General features: G+C 43.8%; 1 protein-coding gene across 2 annotated transcripts; it reads right to left on the bottom strand.

The window, feature by feature from the left end:
- Positions 1 to 710: 710 nt before the first annotated feature.
- On the bottom strand, positions 711 to 4,875 carry LOC100277211 (uncharacterized). Of its 2 annotated transcripts, none has more exons than NM_001150846.2 (6): positions 4,714 to 4,875; positions 4,159 to 4,252; positions 4,023 to 4,090; positions 3,798 to 3,937; positions 2,040 to 2,253; positions 711 to 1,123 (listed from the first exon to the last, which is right to left on the bottom strand). In NM_001150846.2, exons 1-6 carry the CDS (start codon positions 4,720 to 4,722, stop codon positions 956 to 958), a joined length of 693 nt encoding a protein of 230 aa, NP_001144318.1. In that variant the 5' UTR covers positions 4,723 to 4,875; the 3' UTR covers positions 711 to 955. The 2 variants fall into 2 exon arrangements, with proteins under 2 accessions (NP_001144318.1, NP_001394108.1); NM_001407179.1 differs by having other exon boundaries at positions 3,798 to 3,934.
- Positions 4,876 to 24,511: the final 19,636 nt, after the last annotated feature.

Here is a 24,511-nt window from a genome sequence, read left to right as displayed (position 1 = left end):
GGAAAGCTGGTCAGAAAAAAGATGAACCAAACAGGCCCAACAGATGGCCGATTACTGACATCACCGCAGCGAGCATTGTGCTCGGCCACAATGGTCTACCTAACTAGGAAGATTATTATTCCTTAAAAACATCTCCATTAGTTCTGTATAAAAATGCTCCCTAAACTCTGATTTAGCAAGTTGCTAAATATATATTAGAAACAAAAACAACTTTAGCCTTCAACAGTTCTCAATATTTATGTTATTAAATATTTTGAAATTATGCTAATTTGATGATAAATTCAAATTTTTTCATAACTTAAATAATTTAAAGTACATCACTGTACACATGTGCAAACTCAATAGCAGACAAGTGATTTTATGGTATGATTGATAAGCAAAACAAGTTATTGAAAGTGCAAAACAACTCCTAAAGTTTGAGAACTAAATAGGGATATTTAAGAATTTAGTTTATTTAGAAACCTCATTTAAAGAACTGTTATAGAATGGTTTTTATTACTAACACCCTATTTAAAGAGTTTTTGAGGAACTATTGGACATGCTTTAATAATTTTAATACAAACTATGTCTTGCGAGACGACTTGAGGCCTAGAAACCAGCACGTAACTTTGAAAATCAATATGTTATTTTTAGAAAGTAACCAAAACTAAGAAGATTATTAGCTACAGTTGGCGCCATCCTTAGTCACTTCTGTTGGCATTGCTAGCTGACTGGCGTCTTGTATACTGACATCCAATAACAGAGGCTGCTCTGGCATTTCTGCAGATGGCTTTTGCCAACCAAACCCCCACGTACACGGTACAGCTGCAATATATCTCGAGGGTTTCACGCATATATCAAGGATGGCCTCAACGTCTTTGTTATATGATATATAGACAAATAAGCCTTTGTTGGAAGCAAAAGAAGACAGCGAAAAGGCTGAGTTTGTCTAAACCAGCATATATCGAGGATGACCTCAACTCTGCTTACGACGCACCTCAATCATGTCTTCGTCCTCCAGATCAAGGTCCTGAGGTGTAGATGATGGATTAATCTTCTCACCATCAAACACAAAAGACAGATCAGATGGGTTGAGCTTTGCCTTCTTGGCGTACACCTTGAGAAGCTTGTCGAACTTTTCGTCCTGTAACAGGTATATGATAAACATCAGGTTAGCTAGAAGTCAAATATAACAACGACATTTGCACAGAAAAAAGACCCACTCTTTCACTTTGCACTATTCTCACCAGGCCCACGTACGCTTTGCACTTACTCTTTTTCATGGAGTCAAGCTTCAGAAACCAGAAGTAAGCTCATAACTACTACCTCCGCAAACCAATTCTAGAGTTGCCCTAAGTCAAACCTTTTTAAGTTTGAACAAATTTATAGAAAATAACACCAAATTGATATAATTAGATATATTCATAATTCGTTCATTTGGTGTCGTAAATATTGTCGTATTTTTCTTTAAATTTAGTAAAACTTGAAAACTTTAACTTAAGATAATTCTAGGGATTAATTTATTCAGGGAAAGGAGTACATTCGTTCGATGAGATATAATGGGCATTAATTACACAGGTCAGAGTAGATCAAATTATGTGACCATACATCAGAGAGCCTGAATTGTCGAAACAAAGTTGCATATGCCCCTGTAATTACTACATCCGTTCTCGAATATTTGTCGCCCGCTAATTCATTTTTAAACTAAAACACGACAAATAAAAAAGAACAGAGAGAGTAGTGTTTAAAGTTATACACTCTCCCTGTCCCAAAAAGAATATTTATGAAGAGTCAGTTTATCCTTGCTTTGACCGGCTATATATAAAAATACTAATATTTATGATCTGTAATAAGTGTCTTTAGATATATAATAAAATATATATTCATAATAGACCTTGTTGACAAATGTTGATACTATTTTCTATAAACGTTGCCAAATTTTTAAAAGTAACTTTATCCAAACCCAGGATGACATTCTTTTTTGGAGAAGGGAGGGATTATATATAGGCTGAATTATTAACAGAAGCAATGTCAATCCATGCCAAAAAGATTATAATAACCTTGTATACACGCATCTGTTGCTGCCCATCCTTGTCCTGGATTGATATGACTATCTTTTCCCTGGCTTTCTCGACTTGAGGTTCAGACTCCTCATCTAGAATTATCTGTTCAGGTGGTTCCTTGGGACCAACTTCTTTGTTCGTGATTTCATCCAGCTTTTGCAATATATCCTCAGCTGATTCAGCGAATTTTGCCCACTCTTGTTTCTTCAACCTACATTTTGTGCAAATTAGGAAATGGTTAGGTTGGCAGCAACAGCAATATTATGATTCCAAATCTATGAACATGAAAACATGTACGATTAAAATGCCAAAGCATGTTTAAAAGACACATTAGACACAGAGTTCATTTGAATTGAACATCAGTGTTCTCTATATGCTGATTATTAAGAATATTTCATTAAGCAGTATACTAATCTATACAACAGGGGTGTACAGATTAAATAAAGTCATTCACCAACAAATGGACACCATCAGAGCAAAGTTTTTCTGGCGGAGTGCAGATAATAAGTTAAATACGATATAATAAAGTCATTCACCAACAAAGAAGTGCTGAACTGGGATAGATCCCTAGGAAGCATTCAATATGTGTTCGAAAACTGGATACCCTTGGTGTGCAAGGATTATCATGTGAAGTTGTTTATGTTTCCGTGTATTCTTTGGGGTATTTGGTATGTGAGGAACAAAATGGGAAATGAACAGAACTTCCCCAGATCGTCTAACAAAGTTGTTTACAAAATTTTCACCTTTCTGCAGAAATGGCAAATTCTCTTGAAGGAGGGAGATGCCGGATATCTAGAAGACAACAAAATCAAAACTATGAGGAAATGGTTGGAGGACTTCTAAAAGGAAACTGGACCTAGATGTGGAGGGACTTCTTTGACTTGGTGAAAGTCTGTAGATGGGTTGCTGGATAGAGTTTATTTTTGGTCACTAAAACGATCATTAAAATTCTTTCTGGTCACTCATCCAAAGTAAAACTAAGAGTAAAGTTTATTTTTGACCCTCAAACTTGTGTGACAGTTTGATTTTCAACCTTGAACTATGAAACCGGGTGAAACACACCCTCAAACTAGCAATACTGGACAAGTATGGTCCTCTAGCTGTCTTTCTATTTTCTAATAGTAATAAAAATCGGATTTACTATCTAAAAATTCATAAATAATTTATTTTAAATCGGAAATATGAAATTAGTACCTTTTTCCTAAAAATGCTATCAAATTGTGTGTGCGCGCGTGTATAATTGATTTATTTCTGTCTCTATATTGTACTCAGTAATTTTTTAACAATATCTGAATAACTCTAAATATAGCACAATAAGATAGATGACATTTTTAGAAAAAAAAAATTGAAACCAGTTCCATATTTTATGATTTAAAATAAATTAGTTGTGAATGTCTAGAGACCAAACCAGATTCTATTATTATTATAAAATAGATAAAAAAACCTTAAAACCAGCCAGAGGACCAAATGTGTCCGGTTTCGACAGATAGAGGGTGTGTCACCAGGTTTTATAGTTCAAGATTGAAAATTAGACTACCGCACAAGTTTGAGGGTGAAAAATATACTTTACCCTAAAACTATACGGCCTTCTGAGCAGATTTCATTGAATACTCTAAAATTCATTGAGTCTTTATTCTGTGCAATTCTTTCCATGGTTTGGAAGGATGCTAATGGGAAAAACCATCATCATCTTCCCCTTGCAATGCATTCTCATTTAGATAGGACAGATATAGAGAAAGTATTACTAAAATATACCTCAGTTCCCGAAACGCACTATCTTCCTCTGCCGTTGCCCTGAATGCGGCCTTGGGTGGCGGTGGCTGCAACCAATCCTCCTCATCGAGGACCACCACCTTGGCAGCGGCGACCTCCTCGTCAGGCTTACCCTCCTCCTCCTAACGGACACGGACCAGCAACAGCACATCAACACTCGAGAACGGAACAAGTCCTCAAATCCGAACCAAACTCACACGCACTCACCGTGGAGGTGTGGACCTTTGGGCGCTTGTTGCAGTATTTGAAGATGTCGGCCACCTCCAAGTCGCTGTCTGCACATCGAAACCAGCAAATCCTAAGGTACTCAACTCAAGTCCACGAAGAGCAACGCAATGCGTACCGTCAAAGCAGAACGTCATCCTGGGCTGCACTCGCTTGTAGTCGAAGAGCGGCTCCAGGTCCTCACCTCCTGCTGCCGAATCCACCTCTCCTGCCTGTACCAACCGTACCGTTACCGTCCGTTAACTCACAACCAGATAGAATCCAGGAAGCCAATCATGAATCTCTCGAGCGATGCAGAGGAATCAGGGGTGTTCCCCGTGCCCTTGTCCCCCCGCAGCTGGATCCGCTGCCGTCTCCTGTCGCCGCGCTAAATCATCAAGTCGTGATGCCCCGGCCCCGCGCCCGTCACCTCCGCCTGGCGGATTGAGATCCTCTGCAGACTGCAGTCGATTCACCTCAGCCGCCGATAACGCCCCTAGCCCAACCGGATACCAATCCCAAACCCGCCTGCCCCAACCTAGCCAGACAAACCCGCCTCCCCATACTTGCCTGACAATCTACCTCCGTAGCTTCGCCAGACAAACCGTCTCCCTAACCTCGCCCGATATGATCGACGGAGACGGAGGAGAGGAGACAGTACAAGAAAAATCGAGGATCGAAGGGGTCAACATACCGTGGTCATCGCGCCAGGCGATTTGGGGAAATCGATGTGGGAGAGGTTCGTTATCACTCTTCGCCTCTTCTGCTTCTCGCTAGGTCAATTTGAGTTTTGGAGGGAGGCGGAGGGGTGAAGGGGAGCGGCGCTCGTTGCTTCGATAATCTCTGGATGGGATTTGAACTTGGGCGAAACGTGTAGCCGCTTTATTGACTTTGAGAGCTAGTTCGTTTCCCCCTTAATTCATATTAATTCATAATGAATAAATTATATTGAGTCAGTTTAAATCTATAGTAAGTTAAAATTCATTACAATTAATTTTAATATATTCTAAATTATATAGAATTAGAATAACCGAACAAGGAGTTTATTTGTTTCACCATTAATTCATATGGATGGTATGGTATTAAGTCAGCCATAGCAAATCTTAATCTATCTCAATTCATATTAATACACTTCAATCCACGTAGAATTAGAATAACCAAACATGGCACATCACACATGAGTTGTTACACGACAGAAGGGGTGTAAGCACTCAAGCTAAACACGACAAAGCGTACGATCATTATACTAGTCCTTCTTTATACTTTGTCGTAAAATTTGTTTTAATAGTATTTTTTATGTCTCTCCTCTATATCTAAATTCATTAAGTATAGAATCATCTAAAAGAATCTATTATCTGTCTCTATTCTATTATTATAAAGCACCAGTTTCCATAATTCAATGGTTCCATCATCGTCACTTTTGCGAAAAGCTCCTTATAAGTTTTAAAATCAAACCCACAATCCAACTTCGATCGCATGCACACCTCCCTTCGTGTGTTATTAGCGATTTTGCAAAAACCCACATGCGACGTCCCCTCTCTCTGTGTGTGCCCACTTCTCTCCCACCTCGTCTGGGATCGCGGAGGCTGATACCTAGGGTGTGTTTGGTTGGATGTACATGGAGGAATAGAATGAGGCGGTCACAGTTTCTATAGTGTTTGGATGAGAGTCACATAGGGACGAGGTAAACACCGGAGTAGTTTTTGGTGGCGGTGTGGTCCCCAAAAACCGAGGGGACGGTGTCGCCTCCGGCTCATCCCACTTTGACATCAAACCAAACACAGAGGATGAGGGTTCAGGGCAGGGACAGCGACAACAGCCACAAGGTGACCGCACCACCGCAGCACCTGGTGTTCGCCTACTAGATCACCAACCGTGGCTTCGAAAACGCCACCTGCGCCATGGAGGTCCGCCGCCACTCCCTCCCACTTTACTTTCCATCCATCAGATCAGATCGAACCAAATTAGATTTGGGGAGGGGAAGGCAAAACCCTAACCCCTCTCACTCCACCACCGCCGGGAGAGCATTGACACGCCACACGACCAAAGGTATATTACATTGTCACTCCTTTTCTACTTCGATTTCCGTTCCAAATTAGATGGTTAGGTTTTTTAGATTCGGTAGCTTCTATTTAGAACACACCACACAATTAATGTGGGTTGTTTAGAGAGATTAAATTGCAACAGGTCTTCCATCGCCGAACCCTCACGCCACAGTCGTAGTTGTCTTTAGTCTCTCGTGCTTCCCTTTGAGAGATAAAGGTGTGTGTCCTCTCCTTCTCCAAGCAGTCTCCGTCCCCAGACAATCGATAATTTGTTGCTTATCCATCCTCACGCGTGTGCCTGATTATAAGACAAGGGCTCTCGTCGTTCCGTTTGTCGCTACCTGCTAACATATTAACTAGCACGATTTTGAGCTTGTCTAAATTCCCTTCGGATTCTTGAAATTGGATTAAAACTCCTTATCATCGCCTCCAAACCTAACCAACCTACACTAGTGTTGCTTGCTGTCAAAGGTGATCGACCCATTTTACAAAGCCTGGTGCTTGGTCTAATCATTATAGACTCACTTGCATCAAAGGTGGCTCCATAGGAGGATAATACATCAACAACCGAATTAGAAGCCTTTTATGGCGTTTAGAGATTTTACAGCAAGAGAAATCGAAGTTGATTCTAGATTTAATCTCTCTTCATAGAACACACCACACAATTAATGTGGGTTGTTTCAACTTTGTGTTGTCTACCTATTTTTGATGCTTATATATATGGTTTGGTTAGTGTCGAACAATTGTCATGCATTTTTGTTCTGTTATATGCCTTGGGTTTATGCGAAGCTAGATTGCCGTGTACACTATTGCCTGTTTCTGGTATGCAAAATGATTCTTCCAAGTTCAAGGGTCATGGCATGCTGGAACCTTTTACAGCTGGCTGGCAGAGCAATGATTTGCATCCTCTGTTTATTTAGAGATCTGAGGTTGTCACTCTAAACTTTTAGCATTGTTTTTGTTACATCTCGTGAAATGCAGTGTTCGATCATGGAGAAGTAGATTTCGAACATCGATTGTTTTATATACCTTGTTGATCACTTGTTTTTAATTGCTGTATGGAATTAAAAACAAGGCAACATAATGTTAAAAACAAGGCAACACAATGTTAAAAGTAGAAGCCTTCGCCTTTGAAGTGTCATCTCTTTGGGATAATCCTTCGAGGATGAAGGTTGAATGCAATCGAATGGAATATATAGAGTATGACGAAGTGAGATATGAGAACTCATCGCATATGCCTTAGCATTTTATTTCTCTTCTCATACAATATAAGTTTACAATCATACCTTCGGCTTCTTGATGTAAGATAGAACGAATGTGTTTCAGAGGCTGAGCTATGTGAAGTTGTAACACCTGGCTAAAGGTACTTTATGCAGGGTAATGTATCTATTTATAGGGGAGATGAACCAACCTAGTATGGATTTACAATAATGCCCATCCATTTTCACATAAGTCATTTACAAACGGTATCAGGACGGTGGTGTACTTTTATTCGTTCTTGACTTCACGAGTCCTATCCTTTGTCACCCAGCTGCTTCTTCCTTTCGGTTTATGGCCGAAGCTGCTGTCTTCAGCCACTGTCTTTATCGCTTACATATAGATGGTGTTTTTGTATGTCGCTCTCCGTCGAAGCTTGGCTTCGTACTCCTGTAAGAACACTCCTAAAACACACTTGTTAATCGTTGAAGCCAGATGTTAGATAAATAATCTTTGAGATTCAAGTGACCTTCGGCAAAACCTTGTACCCTTAAGGTAATTCTGACATAACAAGACCAAGGACCTTCGGCAATATAGGCCCCCAATAGTAGCCCCTTGCGGGATGAGTCTGAGCTTAGATCACAATAATTTGTAATTGGGAGGCCTTGCACCAAAGGTCCGAAAACACCTTCCTGAAGCTCGTTTTGAAATCAGTTGACATGCAGTGGGACCCAATGGTCATTGGGTGAGACAGATAAGGTGAGATGACCACACGTATAAAAGGGGGTGTTGCCCAACGTTATAGGGTACGTCTTTTGCTGCTTGTGCTTACTGCTGCCAGTGCTTGTTCTGCCTTCGACACTAGTTTCAAACACTATCTATTTGCTCCTGAGCCAGCCTTAGCTAGTTTCAGGGATCACTTGTGCTTAGAATGCTGCTCAAGATGTCGTTGACACCTCTGAAGAATGTGCCAGAGGCCCAAGCTGAAGAAATTATTCTGACAATGGGAGCAGCTGCTCCCCAGACCGAAGTTGGCTCGCTGAACCAATCCGAAGACAGTGTGGAAATGGACTTTGAAGAGGACAACACGGTTATCCACCCTACGAAGCCCAGCCATGTGGACTTTGGGAAATCCAAAATCAAAGAAGGGCACATCGAGGTACTTAACCGCTTTGGCTACATCGACTAGGTGCGGTTAGGGGTGACGAATTAGTACCGAGTCTGAGGAAGGACGAAGTTGTTGTGTTTCGATGTTTCTTGAAGAATGACCTTAGGTCTCCCTTGCATAAGACGGTTGTTGCAGTGCTGAAGCGATTTAACATCTATCTCCATCAGCTTACCCCAACCGCTATAGTGTTTTTAGGAATTTTTTTCTGGGCTATTCGAAGCCAAGGAATGGAATTTGACGTTGAAGCTTTGTGCGAGGCCTTCAATCATGTTCATGAACCACATTTCCAAATGAAGGCAACAAGAGGCCTCCATAATAATTTTGGTTGTTATCGCTTCGCATATCGAAGGGGTGCAATGTTCCTGGCCTAGCCTATCGAAGCAAGTGACCGAATGAGTGGGAAAAAGAATGGTTTTATATGAAGAATGACTTGACCGAGCATGCTAACATATCAGGAATCATTTAATCTGCTATTGCCGCAAATTTTGGATTTAAGAAACGATCGGATGCTGAGCCTGGGCTAATTAGGCTTTGATATAAGTAAAGATTCAAGGATGAGTTCAGAGAGCCCAGCGATGGCTGGCTAGATTATGTTGAAGCAAAATACAATGAAATTCTTGGTAATTTCAGCAAGTCAGAAGTCGAAGCTCTTCAGCAGGCCTTCGGGGCCCAAAAGAGGCACCACCTAAATCGTGTTTTTGATGCCATCAGATTCTTCTATCCTGACTATCCTATTGTGGGGGATGTATATCCCCCGGGTCCTCACGTACACTAAAACGTGTCCTGGGTCACCCGATAGGTTTCCTCCTGGGTCATCCTGCGGATGGGCCAGCTGAAGGCAACGAGGCGAGGCAAGCCCACTTGGAACCGATAAAGGCCAATACCCGAGTTAAGCGCTACAGGAGCACGAGCATATCGGGCGGACAGTTGCAATCACCAGATAGGCTAAGCCCCCGGCGGTAACTCGGGCGGATGAATGAAGAGGATTCTAGAGAAGTAGGAAGACGGTTCGCTACAAACAGGGAGATAGGCGAATGGATTACGTTAATCACTTGTGCGGGATAGCTCTCCTCGGTCGTGTATATAAGGCTAGGAAGCATCCCTACCATTTTCATCTCACCTTGACCCACAACACTCATAGTTCCCAACTTGTAATCTCTCCCCCAATACAAGAATCACCACAGGAAGTAGGGTATTACACAGCTCTCGTGGCCCGAACCTGTATAAATCCGTGTGACTTTCTGTCATGTCACCATACGAACTATCGCATCGTGATTAACGACGTCGTCCTGCCCAAAGCATCATGTGGGAAACCCCGTGGTGCGCAGTCGGGTAACAAATACCGACTACTAGTGCGCTAGGTAGGGGTGAGACGTTGACAAGCGCCGACTCCATGGCAGTCACCTTCAAGAGCATGATCACCTTCAGTCTAGGAGCAGTCTTCTGCTTTGGAGCCGTCTCCTGCATTGCAGACCAGGAGGGAACTCTGCACCGCATAGCGGTTCCACCTAGGAAGAAATCTTCCTCGGGGTCGCCAAAGGTGGACGGGGGAAATCGCGAACTACACCAGCGAGAATCCCACCGGTGAAACAAAGGGTGTGGTCCCGCACAAGGCCAAACCCGGAAGCGCCCTGATGACTATAGCTCGATCAACCACAACTTCTCCAGCATGATGAACTCCGATATCCACCTCTCCCACTAAGGTGTGGACACAGATCACTCGATAGAGGGAGACGAATGCTCCAGACAAGACCCAGGGAGCACCACCGATGATCGTCCCGACCACTTCGCTCTCAAGGGGAGAGGAGACACCACCTCTCCAACCTCCGTCTTCTTGGATGTCCTCTTCATCCAAGAGAGAGTGGAGACAGTGCCCATCTCTAACGATGAGCCCACTGTGCTAGGGGAGGAGCCCCTCCAACGCGATGCATGGCAACGTCGGAACATGTGACGTAACATATGGCGTCACCATGAAGCTGGAGAGCGTGATACAACCCAACCTGTTTCTCCGAACAAAGCTTTTGAGGTGGGGGAGACCCCCGACGAAAGAACACACTGAGAGCGCCGCAATTCCTGTCGCCATGATCGCCGCCACACACAAGAACGCGAGCAGGAACAAGCCGAGCAGGACGCTCGGCTCCAACACGAAAACCGCTCCTCGCCCGAAACCTATTCCCTGACTTCACTTGGGCACTGAATACACCGAGCGAGGTCGGAGGGGTCCTGACACAGACCGCCAATGGTATACCGCGCACCCGAGACGTGGAGGGCTATTGGCAAGTGCTCACCCAGGTGGCAAATCACCTTCTGCCCCTCACTGACCCGCTGAACGACCTGTGCCATGCCATCAACAGTCGGCGAGACGCGCGAAGCAACATCAACGCTTCACGCGATCGCTAGCACAAGGATGAGATAAGGCGACGATAGGAGTAGGATCGGGACCATGGCGCACTGGCACATAGTCGTGCGACTAGAACCGAGTCAGCGGTAGCTTCTGTTGGTCACTTGTTTCCGATCGCTAAATACAATCAAGAAACAAGGCAACATAGTATTAAAAGAATAGATGACCTTCGTCACGAAGGAGTTAACCACCCGAGATAACTCCTTTGGCAACGAAGGTAATTATTAAGTGAATGCATGAAGGTACAAGGAATACAAAAGAGTTCGTATATAGTAACTCAATTGAGATATATTCCCAATATTTTTCTTTTGACTTAATTTAACTTTGCAAGTGTACCTTCCACATTTGTAAAGAGAATTACAACAGAGATGTGATGGAGAGAGAGAGAGAGAGTTACAGGGAAATTGTGTTGTCCACTAAAAAGGTACTTTATGCAGGACATTGTTCATCTATATATAGGGAGTCGTACAACTTCATACAATATTGCATTCATGCCCTCATAAATTACACATAAAGTTTACAAATATCATAGGGATAACATTGTCATTTGCTCCAAGCAACTTGGAATAACAACTTCTCCTTGTGTCACCTTGCGTCGTTGTGATAAAGTTTACTTCATTGCTCTTCCATTGTTCTACGCCAAAGCTTATTCTGATTCTGAAACTCTTGTAACACATAGCAATATGCTAATAACGAATGATTAGCCGTGTTTTTGAGGACCTTCGGAAGACGAAGGCCCCCAATAGATTCCACTAGTAGCCCAACCCTAGGACGATCGAGGCGACATGACGCTCGTTCGCCTCCTTAGGACCGACGACACGGTCACCAACGAGAGAATAGGGGGACGTGCGGTGTCTCCGCTCTTACCCCCGACTCCGAGCAATCCAGTTGCCTCCAAACTTCAAAGTCTCCAATGTCAACAAGTACGAGCCCAAGCAGGACCCGGGCTGCTGGGGCAACAGAGGATCTCATGACAACGTACCTGCCCATTGTTAGTAGACCCAAATATAATATCATCAACATAAATTTGGCACACAAACAAATCTTTTGCAATAGTTTTAGTAAAGAGAGTAGGATCGACTTTTCCGACTTTGAAGCCATTAGTGATAAGAAAATATCGTAGGCATTCATACCATGCTCTTGGGGCTCGCTTGAGCCCATAAAGCGCCTTTGAGAGTTTATACACATGGTTAGGATACTCACTATCTTCAAAGCCGGGAGGTTGCTCAACATAGACCTCTTCCTTGATAGGTCCAATGAGGAAGGCACTTTTCACGTCCATTTGATAAAGCTTAAAGCCATGGTAAGTAGCATAGACAAGTAATATACGAATTGACTCAAGCCTAGCTACGTGTGCATAAGTTTCATCAAAGTCCAAACCTTCGACTTGTGAATAACCCTTGGCCACAAGTCGAGCTTTGTTCCTTGTCACCACACCATGCTCATCTTGCTTGTTGCGGAATACCCATTTGGTACCTACAACATTTTGATTAGGACGTGGAACTAAATGCCATACCTCATTTCTCGTGAAGTTGTTGAGTTCCTCTTGCATTGCCAGCACCCAATCCGGATCTCTTAGTGCATCCTCTATCCTGTATGGCTCAATAGAGGACATAAAAGAGTAATGTTCACAGAAATGAGCAACTCGAGATCTAGTGGTTACCCCCTTATGAATGTCACCAAGGATGGAGTTGACGGGGTGATCTCTTTGAATTGCTTGGTGGACTCTTGGGTGTGGCGGTCTTTGACCCTGTATTTCTTGAGTATCTTCCTTGTCTTTATCATTATCACCTCCCCCTTGATCATTGTCCTCCTCTTGAGGTGGCTCATCCTCTTGATCTTCATTTTCATCATCTTGAGCCTAATCCTCATCTTGAGTAGGTGGAGATGCTTGGTTGGAAGATGACGGTTGATCTTGTGCTTGTGGAGGCTCTTCGGATTCCTTAGGACACACATCCCAAATGGACATGTTTCTTAGCGCGACGCACGAAGCCTCTTCATCATCTAGTTCATCAAGATCAACTTGCTTCACTTGGGAGCCATTAGTCTCATCAAACACAATGTCACAAGAAACCTCAACTAATCCAGTGGATTTGTTGAAGACTCTATATGCCCTTGTGTTTGAGTCATAACTAAGTAAAAAGCCTTCTACAGCCTTAGGAGCAAATTTAGATTTTCTACCTCTTTTAATAAGAATAAAACATTTGCTACCAAAGACTCTAAAATATGAAACATTGGGCTTTTTACCGGTGATGAGTTCATATGATGTCTTCTTGAGGATTCGGTGAAGGTAGAGCTGGTTGATGGAGTAGCGGGCGGTGTTAATTGCCTCAGCCCAAAACCGGTCCGGAGTCTTGTACTCATCAAACATGGTTCTAGCCATATCCAGTAAAGTTCTATTCTTCCTCTCCACTACACCATTTTGTTGAGGTGTGTAGGGAGAAGAGAACTCATGCTTGTTGCGCTCATCCTCAAGAAAGCCTTTGATTTGTGAGTTCTTGAACTCTGTCCCATTATCGCTTCTTATCTTTTTAATTCTTAATCTGAACTCGTTTTGAGCTCGTCTTAAGAATCCCTTTAAGGTCTCTTGGGTTTGTGATTTTTCTTGCATAAAGAATACCCAAGTGAAGCGAGAATAATCATCCACAATAACTAGACAGTACTTACTCCCACCGATGCTTATGTAAGCTATCGGGCCGAATAAATGAGAGCACCTAGAGGGGGGGAGTGAATAGGTGATACTGTAAAATCAAACACTAAATAGCCACAAACTTGATTATGAAAGTGTTAGTGTGATTTAACCAAGTTGCTATGGAGCGAGCTCTTGCGAACAAAACAATCACAGAGAAAGCAACACAAGAGACACAAGATTTTTTTCCCGTGGTTCGGCCAAGTAACACTTGCCTACTTCCACGTTGTGGTGTCCCAATAGACGAGGGTTGCACTCAACCCCTTTCAAGTGATCCATTGATCGACTTGAATACCACAGTCTTTTTCTTTCAGATCTTTTTCCCGTTCGCGAGGAATCTCCACAAGTTGGAGCCTCTCGCCCTTATAAAGCTTTGATCACAAGAGGCACGAGAGTAAGGAGGGAAAGCAACGAACACAAGACTCGAATCCGCAGCACACACACACCACACAAGCCAAGAATTAAGCTCGAAACACAGCACAGGGAGTTCGCAACTCAAACGGAGCTCAAATCACTAACACAATGAATCAAATGTGTGGAGGCGGAGTCTGGGAGTCTCAGGATGTTTCTTGAATGCTTGGTATATTGCTCCATTCGCATAGGGGCCCCTTTTATAGCCCCAAGGTGGCTAGGAGCCATTGGAGACCAACTTGGAAGGCAATTCCTGCATTCTGTCGAGTGGTGCACCGGATAGTCCGGTGCACCACTCGACAGAAGGCAGGAATTGCCTTCCAAGTTGGTCTCTCCGGTGCACCACCGGACAGCTACTGTAGCAGTCCGGTGCGCGATTTCTTTCCTTTCCCGGCGCATCCGACCGTTGAGCCCGCTGTCTCGTTGGCGCACCGGACACTGTTCGGTGCACACCGGACAGTCCGGTGTGCCCAACCGACCGTTGGCTCAGGCCACGTGTCGCCCGCTGATTTCGCTGCCGACCGTTGGCTCGGGTGGCTCCGCTCACCGGACAGTCCGGTGATTTTTAGTCGCAGCGCTTTTTCCTTTTCCTGAGAGCGACGAGTTCATCGCCAATGTACTTGGGCGCGGGCGCAGGAGGCTCACCGAACAGTCTGGTGCACCACCGGACAGTCCGGTGAATTTTAGCCACGTCGCCCTGCCGATTCCCGAGAACGCCCAGTTGGCGCCGAGCCAGCCTGGGGCACCGGACACTATCCGGTGCACCACTGGGCAGTCCGGTGTGCCAGGCTGGTGCTGGTTTTGGCTGACTTAGTCAATTCTTCTTCAGTTCTTTTCCTCTTTTCTTGGCACTGTTTCTAGCACTTAGATAAAATGTTAATATTCAAAAACAATTTACTAAGTCTAGAAACATACCTTGTTCTTCGATTTGCAGTTCTCACTTATAAGAACTCAATCAATATGTGTTGGACATCTAATCACCAAAACACTTAGGCCCCGTTTGTTTCGTTGGAATTGAATTCCATTTTAATAATTATAATTTAGATAAAACTAATTAAGTTTATATTTTATATATGTAATATATTTATATATTAACTTAAATCATATAATAGAGATAGTTATATACTACATTCATGTTATAACGAAGCAAGTAGAAGAGTGTGCTATAAGTTGTACTTTGGAAAGTTGTAAATCTATGAATTTATATGATAAATTTGAGATAATTTGAGATAGTCTTATATGGCCCAAGGGCACATTTCCCTTTCAATCTCCCCTTTTTGGTGATTTATGCCAACACATTAAAAAGCAACAAAAAGTGTAATATCAATTCAAATTGAAGACCAAATTCTCTTTACTTAGGATTTGGCATATTTGGATCATTCTTTGCCACCACTTGGTTTGTTTTTGCAAATCAAATTCTTTTTCCTATCTCTAAGTCAAACACACTTGTTTGAGAAAATAGAGAGATATTCCAAGAGTAAAATTGATCAAGTGCCAAAAACTCCCCCTTTTTCCTATAATCAAAATTTTCCCCATAAGAGACCAAATTTTGCAATAAGAGTATTTTGGACAAAACACAAATTCTAACTCTACTATTTTCAAAATTCACAAGTGGTTGGCTGATCCATTTGCTTTGGCCTTAATTTCTCCCTTTGGCGTTAAGCACCAAAACAGGATAACTTTTGGCCATGTAACCCCATTGCCTCACCAAAATGTCAAAATAAGAGCAAAAAGGCAATGAGAGCATAAGTATGAACTTGGAAATAAATACACTAATACTGGAGTGCAGTGGAAGTCTTGTCGTCGTCCAAGTTCATATTCCCTTTCAATGTTCCTTCTAGACTACTTCAAATGTACTTAAACAACCAAGTCAGTCTCAAAAGGAATCAAGTTGTAGCACAACTCCCCCTAAACATGTGCATCATTTGCATACAGACTTGTGAGGTCCGGGGGATGACTTGTACAACTTGAGCACCACACATAAACAATAATTGATTTAAATGCACAAAGTAACATGATCAAAGGCATAGAATACATGTATGCTATAGATCAATCCAAGTTACGCGTAAGACATTTAGGGTCTGTTTGGTTGGGCTGTGACTGTGAAAAAAGCTGTTGTGGGCTGTGAGCTATGGAAAAAGCTGCCGTGGGTTGTGAGCTGTTAAAAAGCTAAAAACTGTTTGGTAGAAATCACTAAACCGTTAAAAGTTCTTCGATATATGTTTTCACAGTTCCATCCAAAAGCCACTAAAAGCAGGTCTAGAGGTGCTTTCAGTTTTGTACTGCGAGAAAGTCAGCTTTTAGAAAAAGTTGCTTTCTGGATCCAGCCCTTTGGTTTGGCTTTTGGCTTTTAGGGGAAAAAGCCAAAGCCAAAAGCCAAACCAAACACACCCTTAGCTCACTACGCAACCTGCAAAACCTTTTCTCTTCTAAAGGCTTAGTGAAGATATCGACTAGCTGGTTCTCGGTGCTAATGTGGTACACATCGATATCTCCCTTTTGCTGGTGGTCTCTCAGGAAGTGATGCCGGATGTCTATGTGCTTAGTGTGGCTGTTTTCAACAGGATTATCCACCAAGCGGATTGCACTCTCATTGTCACATAGGAGTGGTACTTTTCTCAGATTGTAGCCAAAGTCCCAGAGGGGTTGCCTCATCTAGAGCAGTTGCGCGCAACACTATCCTGCAGCAACGTACTCGGCCTCAGTGGTGGATAGGGCAATGGATGTTTTTTCTTGGAACTCTAGGACACCAGGGACCTTCCTAGAAATTGGCACGTCCCTGATGTGCTCTTCCTATCAACCTTGCACCCGACATAGTCGGAGTATGAGTATCCAATCAAGTCAAAGGTAGACCCCTTTGGATACCAGATCCCGAAGCAAGGCGTAGAAACTAAATACCTAAGAATTCGCTTAACGGCCACAAGGTGACACTCCTTGGGGTCGGATTGGAATCTAGCACACATGCATACACTAAGCATAATGTCCGGTCTACTAGCACAAAGATAAAGTAATGAACCTATCATTGATTGGTATGCCTTTTGATCGACAGACTTACCTCCTTTGTTGAGGTCTAGGTGTTCGTCAGTTCCCATTGGTGTCTTCGCGGGTTTGGTGTCCTTCATCCCAAACCTCTTGAGAAGATCTTGAGTGTACTTCGTTTGGGAGATGAAGGTGCCGTCCTTGAGTTGCTTCACTTGGAATCCAAGGAAGTAGGTCAACTCGCCCATCATCGACATCTCAAACTTTTGCATCATCACCCTGCTAAACTCCTCACAAGACTTGGTTAGTGGAACCAAATATTATGTCATCGACATAAATTTGGCAAACAAAAAGATCACCATTGCATGTCTTTGTGAAGAGAGTGGGATCGGCTTTCCCAACCTTGAAAGCATTAGAAATATGGAAATCTCTAAGGCATTCATACCATGCTCTTGGGGCTTGCTTAAGTCCATAGAGCGCCTTAGAAAGCTTATACACATGGTCGGGATACCTGTCATCCTCAAAGCCAGGGGGTTGTTCCACGTATACCTCCTCCTTGATTGGCCCATTGAGGAACAACCTGAAGGAATGGTGAGCAGCATAGGCTAATAAAATCCTAATTGACCCTAACCTAGCCACAGGAGCAAAAGTCTCCTCAAAATCCAAACCTGCGACTTGGGCATAACCTTTTGCCATAAGTCGAACCTTGTTTCTTGTCACCACTCCATGCTCGTCTTGCTTGTTGCGGAACACCCACTTGGTTCCCATAATGTTTTGCTTTTGACGTGGCACCAGGCTCCAGACTTCATTCCGTTTGAAGTTGTTGAGCTCTTCCTGCATGGCCAACACCCAGTACGGATCCTGCAAGGCCTCTTCTGCCCTGAAAGGCTCAATAGAAGAGACAAACGAGTAATGCTCACAAAAATTAGCTAATCGTGAGCGAGTAGTTACTCCCTTGCTGATGTCACCCAGAATCTGATCGACGGGGTGATGTCTTTGGATCGACGCTCGGACTTGAGTTGGAGGGACCCGTGGTGCTTCTTCCTCCATAACCTGTTCTTCTTGTGCTCCCCCTTGATCTTGCCCCTCTTCTTGAGGTACCTGTTCATAGTCTTGAGTTGGGGGATGCACCATTATCGAGGAAGATGGTTGATCTTATTCCTGTAGTACCTGTGGTCGCACATCACCTATCGCCATCGTGCACATTGCGACCGTAGGAACTTCTTCTTCATCTATATCGTCAAGATCAACTTGCTCTCTTGGAGAGCCATTAGTCTCATCAAATACAACGTCGCTAGAGATTTCAACTAATCTCGATGATTTGTTGAAGACCCTATATGCCTTTGTATTTGAGTCATATCCTAGTAAAAAACCTACTACTACCTTGGGAGTAAATTTAGAATGTCTACCTTTCTTCACCAGAATGTAGCATTTGCTCCCAAATACACGAAAATAGGAGACATTGGGTTTGTTACCATTAAGGAGTTCATAGGAAGTTTTCTTGAGGAGATGGTGTAGGTAGAGCCGATTTATGGCATGGCAAGCTGTGTTTACAGCTTCCGACCAAAACCACTCATGTGTCTTGTACTCTCCAAGCATCGTTCTTGCCATGTCGATTAGCATCCTGTTCTTCCTTTCTACCACACCATTTTGCTGTGGTGTGTAGGGAGCGGAGAACTCGTGCTTGATGCCTTCCTCCTCAAGATACTCTTCAACTTGTAGATTCTTGAACTCGGACCATTGTCGCTTCTTATCTTCTTCACCTTAAGCTCAAACTCATTTTGAGCTCTCCTTAGGAAGCGCTTTAGGGTCCCTTGAGTTTCGGATTTGTCCTACAAAAAGAACACCCAAGTGAAGCGGGAAAAATCATCAATTATTACAAGACCATACTTACTTTCCCCGATGCTGAGGTAGGCAATGGGTCCGAAGAGATCCATGTGAAGAAGCTCCAGTGGTCTTGATGTTGTCATCACATTCTTGTTGTGATGAGTGCTTCCCACCTGTTTCCGTGCCTGACATGCTGCACAAGGTCTATCTTTCTCAAAACAGACATCGATTAGTCCTAACACATGATCTCCCTTTAGAATCTTATGAAGGTTCTTCATCCCAACATGTGCTAGACGGCGATGCCAAAGCCAGCCCATATTAGTCTTAGCTATTAAGCATGCATCTAGATCGGCATTCTCTTTCGAAAAATCAACTAAGTAGAGCTTGCCGTCTAATACACCCTTAAAGCTAATGAACCATCACTCCTTCTAAAGACAGATACATCAATATTCGTGGATAAACAATTATAGCCCATGTGACACAATTGACTTACAGACAGAAGATTGTACCCGAGCGACTCTACTAAAAATACATTTGATATTGAGTGCTCGTTGGTGATAGCTATCTTGCCCAAGCCTTTGACCTTGCCTTGGTTCCCATCTCTAAAGATGATCGTATCCTGGGAATCCTTGTTCTTGACGTAGGAGGTGAACATATTCTTCTCCCCCGTCATGTGGTTTGTGCATCCACTATCGATAATCTAGCATGAGCCCCTGGATGCATAAACCTGCAAGGAATTTAAGCTTGGGTTTTAGGTACCCAACTCTTGTTGGGTCCTGCAAGGTTAGTCACAACAGTTTTTGGAACCCATATGCAAGTTTTGTCTTCCTTGCATTTGGATCCCAACTTCCTAGCAACTACTTTTGCATTCTTGCATTAAAGTACAAAGGAAGTATTGCAAGCATGATAAACAGTAATAGGTCCATTATAAACATTCCTAGGAGCATGAGAAGTAGCATAATTTCTCCTAGGCCTACTTCTACCATGAACAACAGCGAAACTAGATGCGAACATAGCATGGGAGTTAAATGTAGCATTATGATAACCAATATGATCATAGCATCTTTCATTATGAGCATGATTAGAGAATTTCCTATCATAAATATAAGCATGGTTCTTTTGAGAGCTACTAGCCATTGGGGCCTTCCCTTTCTCCTTGTTGAGATCGGAAGTCCTTTGGCTTGTTAAGTTGTTGGTTTCCTTTCAAAAACCAAGTCCATCCTTAATTGAGGGATGTCTACTAGGCATCCCTAGCAAATTTTAATTTATCATAATCATCTTTTCAAGTCTTAAGTTGAGGATTAAGACTTGCAACCTCATTGTTTAATTTAGCAATAGTGATAGCGTGTTTATCAAAATTAACATCTTTACACCTATTGCAAATAAGTACATGTTCTACACATGAATGCGTTGCATTTGCTTTCTCTAGTTTAGCATTTAATTCATCATTTAACTCCTTTAGACTAGAGACAGATTCATGACAAGCAGACAACTGAGAGGATAGCATTTCATTTCTTTTAATTTCTAGAGCAAGAGATTTTTGAACACTAACAAATTTATCATGTTCCTCATACAAGATATCTTCTTGCTTCTCTAGCAACCTATCCTTTTCATTGAGGGCATAAATTAATTCATTTATTTTGTCTACTTTATTTCTATCTAATCCTTTAAACAAATCAGTATAGTCTACTTCATCATCAGATGACTCTTCATCACTAGAAGAAGTATACTTGGGAGTGTCCTAAATACGTACCTTCTTCTCCTTAGCTATAAGGCAAGTATGGCGTTCATTGGGGAAGAGCGAAGATTTGTTGAAAGCCGATGCAGCCAATCCTTCATCGTCGGAGTTAGATGAAGAGCAGTCAGAATCCCATTCCTTTCCAAGATGTGCCTCGCCCTTCGCCTTCCGGTAATTCTTCTTCTCTTTCTTCCCATGCTTTTCTTGTCCCTGGTCATTATCATTATCGGGGCATTGAGCTATGAAACGACCACTCTTACCACATTTGAAGCAGGAGCCCTTTCCCCTTGTTTTGTTCTTGTTGGGGTACTCCTTGCATCCTTTTAGTGCGGTCTTGAAGCGCTTGATGATAAGCGCCGTCTCATCCTCATTGAGCCCGGCAGCCTCTACTTGTGCTACCTTGCTTGGTAGCGTCTCCCTGCTGCTAGTTGCTTTGAGAGCAACGGGCTACGGCTCGTAGACGAGCAATGGGCCGTTCAAGGCATCGTCCACATATCGAGCTTCTTTCACCATCATACACCCACTCACGAATTTTCCGAGTATCTCCTCGGACGTCATCTTGGTGTACCTGGGGTTTTCACGAATAAGATTTACAAGATGATGGTCAATTACTGTAAATGACCTGAGCATGAGTCGGACGACATCATGATCCGTCCATCTTGTGCTTCCATACCTTCGGATTTGGTTGACCAGGGTTTTGAGCCTGTTGTAGGTCTGTGTTGGCTCCTCTCCCCTGATCATCGCGAACCTCCCCAGCTCACCTTCCACCAGTTCCATCTTGGTGATCATAGTGGCGTCGTTACCCTCATGTGATATCTTGAGAGTATCCTAGATTTGCTTAGCGTTGTCCAAGCCACTCACTTTATTGTACTCATCCCTGCAAAGAGATGCTAGCAAAACAGTAGTAGCTTGGGCATTTTTATGAATTTGTTCATTTATAAACATAGGATTATCCGTACTATCAAAATGCATCCCATTTTCCACAATTTCCCAAATGCTAGGATGGAGAGAAAATAAGAGACTACACATTTTATGACTCCAAAATGAGCAATCCTCTCCATCAAAGTGTGGGGGTTTCCCAAGAGGAATAGAGAGTAAATGGGCACTTGAATTATACGGAATACGGGAATAATCAAAGGAGTAGTTTTGATTAATCGTCTTTTTCGTGGACGAGGAGTCGTCGTCGTCGTCCTCCCTTGGTGAAGAAGAGGAGGCACCGCTGTCGTAGTAGATGATCTTCTTATTGTGCTTCTTCTTCTTCTTGTCCCTCTTCTTGTGACTGGATCCTGAGTCAGTGGGCTTGTTGTCTCTTGGCTCATTGAAGAGAGACTCCTTCTCCCTGTCATTGATCACCATCCGCTTACCCTTAGGATCCATATCTTCGGGCGATTAGTCCCTTAGATGAAGAGTACGGCTCCGATACCAATTGAGAGCACCTAGAAGTGGAGGGGGTGAATAGGTGATCCTGTAAAATCAAACACTAAATAGCCACAAACTTGATTATGAAAGTGTTAGTGTGATTTAACCAAGTTGCTATGGAGCGAGCTCTTGCGAACAAAACAATCACAGAGAAAGAAACACAAGAGACACACGATTTTTATCCCGTGGTTCGGCCAAGTAACACTTGCCTACTTCCACGTTGTGGCATCCCAATGGACGAGGGTTGCACTCAACCCCTTTTAAGTGATCCAATGATCGACTTGAATACCACGATCATTTTCTTTCATATCTTTTTCCTGTTCCTGAGGAATCTCCACAAGTTGGAGCCTCTCGCCCTTACGAAGTTTTGATCACAAGAGGCACGGGAGTAAGGAGGGAAGCAATGAACACAAGACTCGAATCTGTAGCACACACACGCACACAAGCCAAGAATTGAGCTCGAAACACAGCACAGGGAGTTCGCAACTCAAACGAAGCTCAAATCACTAACATAATGAATCAAATGCGTGGAGGCGGAGTCTGGGAGTCTTAGGATGTTTCTTGAATGCTTGGTATATTGATCCATGTGCCTAGGGATCCCTTTTATAGGCCCAAGGCAGCTAGGAGCCATTGGAGACCAACTTGGAAGGCAATTCCTGCCTTCTGTCGAGTGGTGCACCGGACAGTCCGGTGCACCACCCGACAACTACTGTAGCAGTCCGCTGCGCGTTTTCTTTCCTTTCCTGGCGCATCCGACCGTTGAGCCTGCTGTCTCGTTGACGCACCAGACAGTCCGGTGTGCCCAACGACCGTTGGCTTGGGCCACGTGTCGCCCGCTGATTTTGCTGCCGACCGTTGGCTCGGGTGGCTCCGACTCACCAGACAGTCCGGTGATTTTTAGCCACGGCTGAAAGGGAAATAGGGTCAAACCTTTTCCTAAATGATTTTGGTGGTTGAATTGCCCAACACAAATAATTGGACTAACTAGTTTGCTCTAGATTATAAGTTCTACAGGTGCCAAAGGTTCAACACAAACCAATAAAAAGTCCAAGACAGGGTTCAAAAAGAAAGGAGCAAAACCAACCGAAGGCTGCCCTGGTCTGGCGCACCGAATAGTGTCCGGTGCACCAGGGAGTTCAACTCCAAACTCGTCACCTTCGAGTTTCTGGAAATGCCACTCCGCTATAATTCACCGGACTGTCCGGTGTGCCAGCGGAGCAACAGCTACAGCGCAACGGTCGACTCCAACGGAAACCTGAAAAGCGCTACAATGCGCGGACAGAGCGCGCAGAGTCAGAGCAGGTGCCAGAAGGCACACCGGACAGTGAACAGTGACTGCCGGTGCACCACCGGACTATCCGGTGGCCCCATCTGTCAGTGCTCCAACGGTCGAACCCTAACAGTTGGGTGACGTGGCTGGTGCACCAGACAGTGTCCGGTGCGCCCATCGACAGACAGCCTCCCCAATGGCCATTTTGGTGGTTGGGATTATAAATACCCCCCAACCACCACACTTCAAGGCATCCAAGTTTTTTTAGACTTCACATTCAATACAAGAGCTAGTGCAATCAATACAAGACACAAATCAAATAGAATCAAAGCCTCTCCAAGTCCCATTTCCACTCCAAGCAAATAGTGACTAGAGAGAGAGTTTTTGGCTCGTGTTCTTTGAGCTCTTGTTCTTGGATCGCTTTTCTTCTTCTCATTTCTTGTTCTCAACACCTTTGTAATCAAAGCAAGAGACACCAAGTTGTGGTGGTCCTTGTGTGGTCTAAGTGACCCATTTGATTGAGGAGAAAAGCTCACTCGGTCTAGGTGACCGTTTGAGAGAGGGAAAGGGTTGAAAGAGACCCGGTCTTTGTGACCACCTCAATGGGGAGTAGGTTTGCAAGAACCGAACCTCGGTAAAACAAATCACCGTGTCATCCGCTCTATTTCTTCAGTTGATTTGTTTTCGCCCTCTCTTTCGGACTCAACTTTATTTCTAACGCTAACCCGACTTGTAGTTGTGCTTAAAGTTTGTAAATTTCAGATTTGCCTATTCACCCCCCTCTAGGCGACTTTCAATTGGTATCAGAGCCTGGTACTTCATTAGAGCCTAACCGCTCGAAGTGATGTCGGGAGCTCACGCCAAGAAGGAGATGGTGACCGGCGAGAAGCCCGCCACAAGCCACGGGAAAGCTCCATTGGGGGAGTCTGGCAACAAGAAGAGGGAGGAATCACCTCCCCGCGTCAAGTCGCACCGGAGTGGCGACAAGAAGAAGAAAATGAAGAAAGTGGTCTACTACGAGACCGATTCTTCGTCGCCTTCCACCTCCGGCTCCGACACGCCGTCCGTCACTTCTAAGCGCCATGAGCGCAAGAAGTTTAGTAAGATCCCCTTACGCTATCCTCGCATTTCCAAACACACTCCTTTACTTTCCGCCCCATTAGGCAAACCACCGGTTTTTGACGGTGAAGATTATTGTATGTGGAGTGATAAAATGAGGCACCATCTAACCTCACTCCACGCTAGCATTTGGGACATTGTTGAGTTTGGAGCGCAGGAACCATCCGTAGGGGATGAAGGCTATGATTCGGACGAGGTAGCCCAAATCCGGCACTTCAACTCCCAAGCC

Source organism: Zea mays, chromosome 8 (assembly GCF_902167145.1).
Source record: "Zea mays cultivar B73 chromosome 8, Zm-B73-REFERENCE-NAM-5.0, whole genome shotgun sequence".
Lineage (NCBI taxonomy): Eukaryota > Viridiplantae > Streptophyta > Magnoliopsida > Poales > Poaceae > Zea > Zea mays.
The sequence above is the reverse complement of the archived record's forward strand: the minus strand, read 5'-3'. Positions and strand labels throughout refer to the sequence as shown.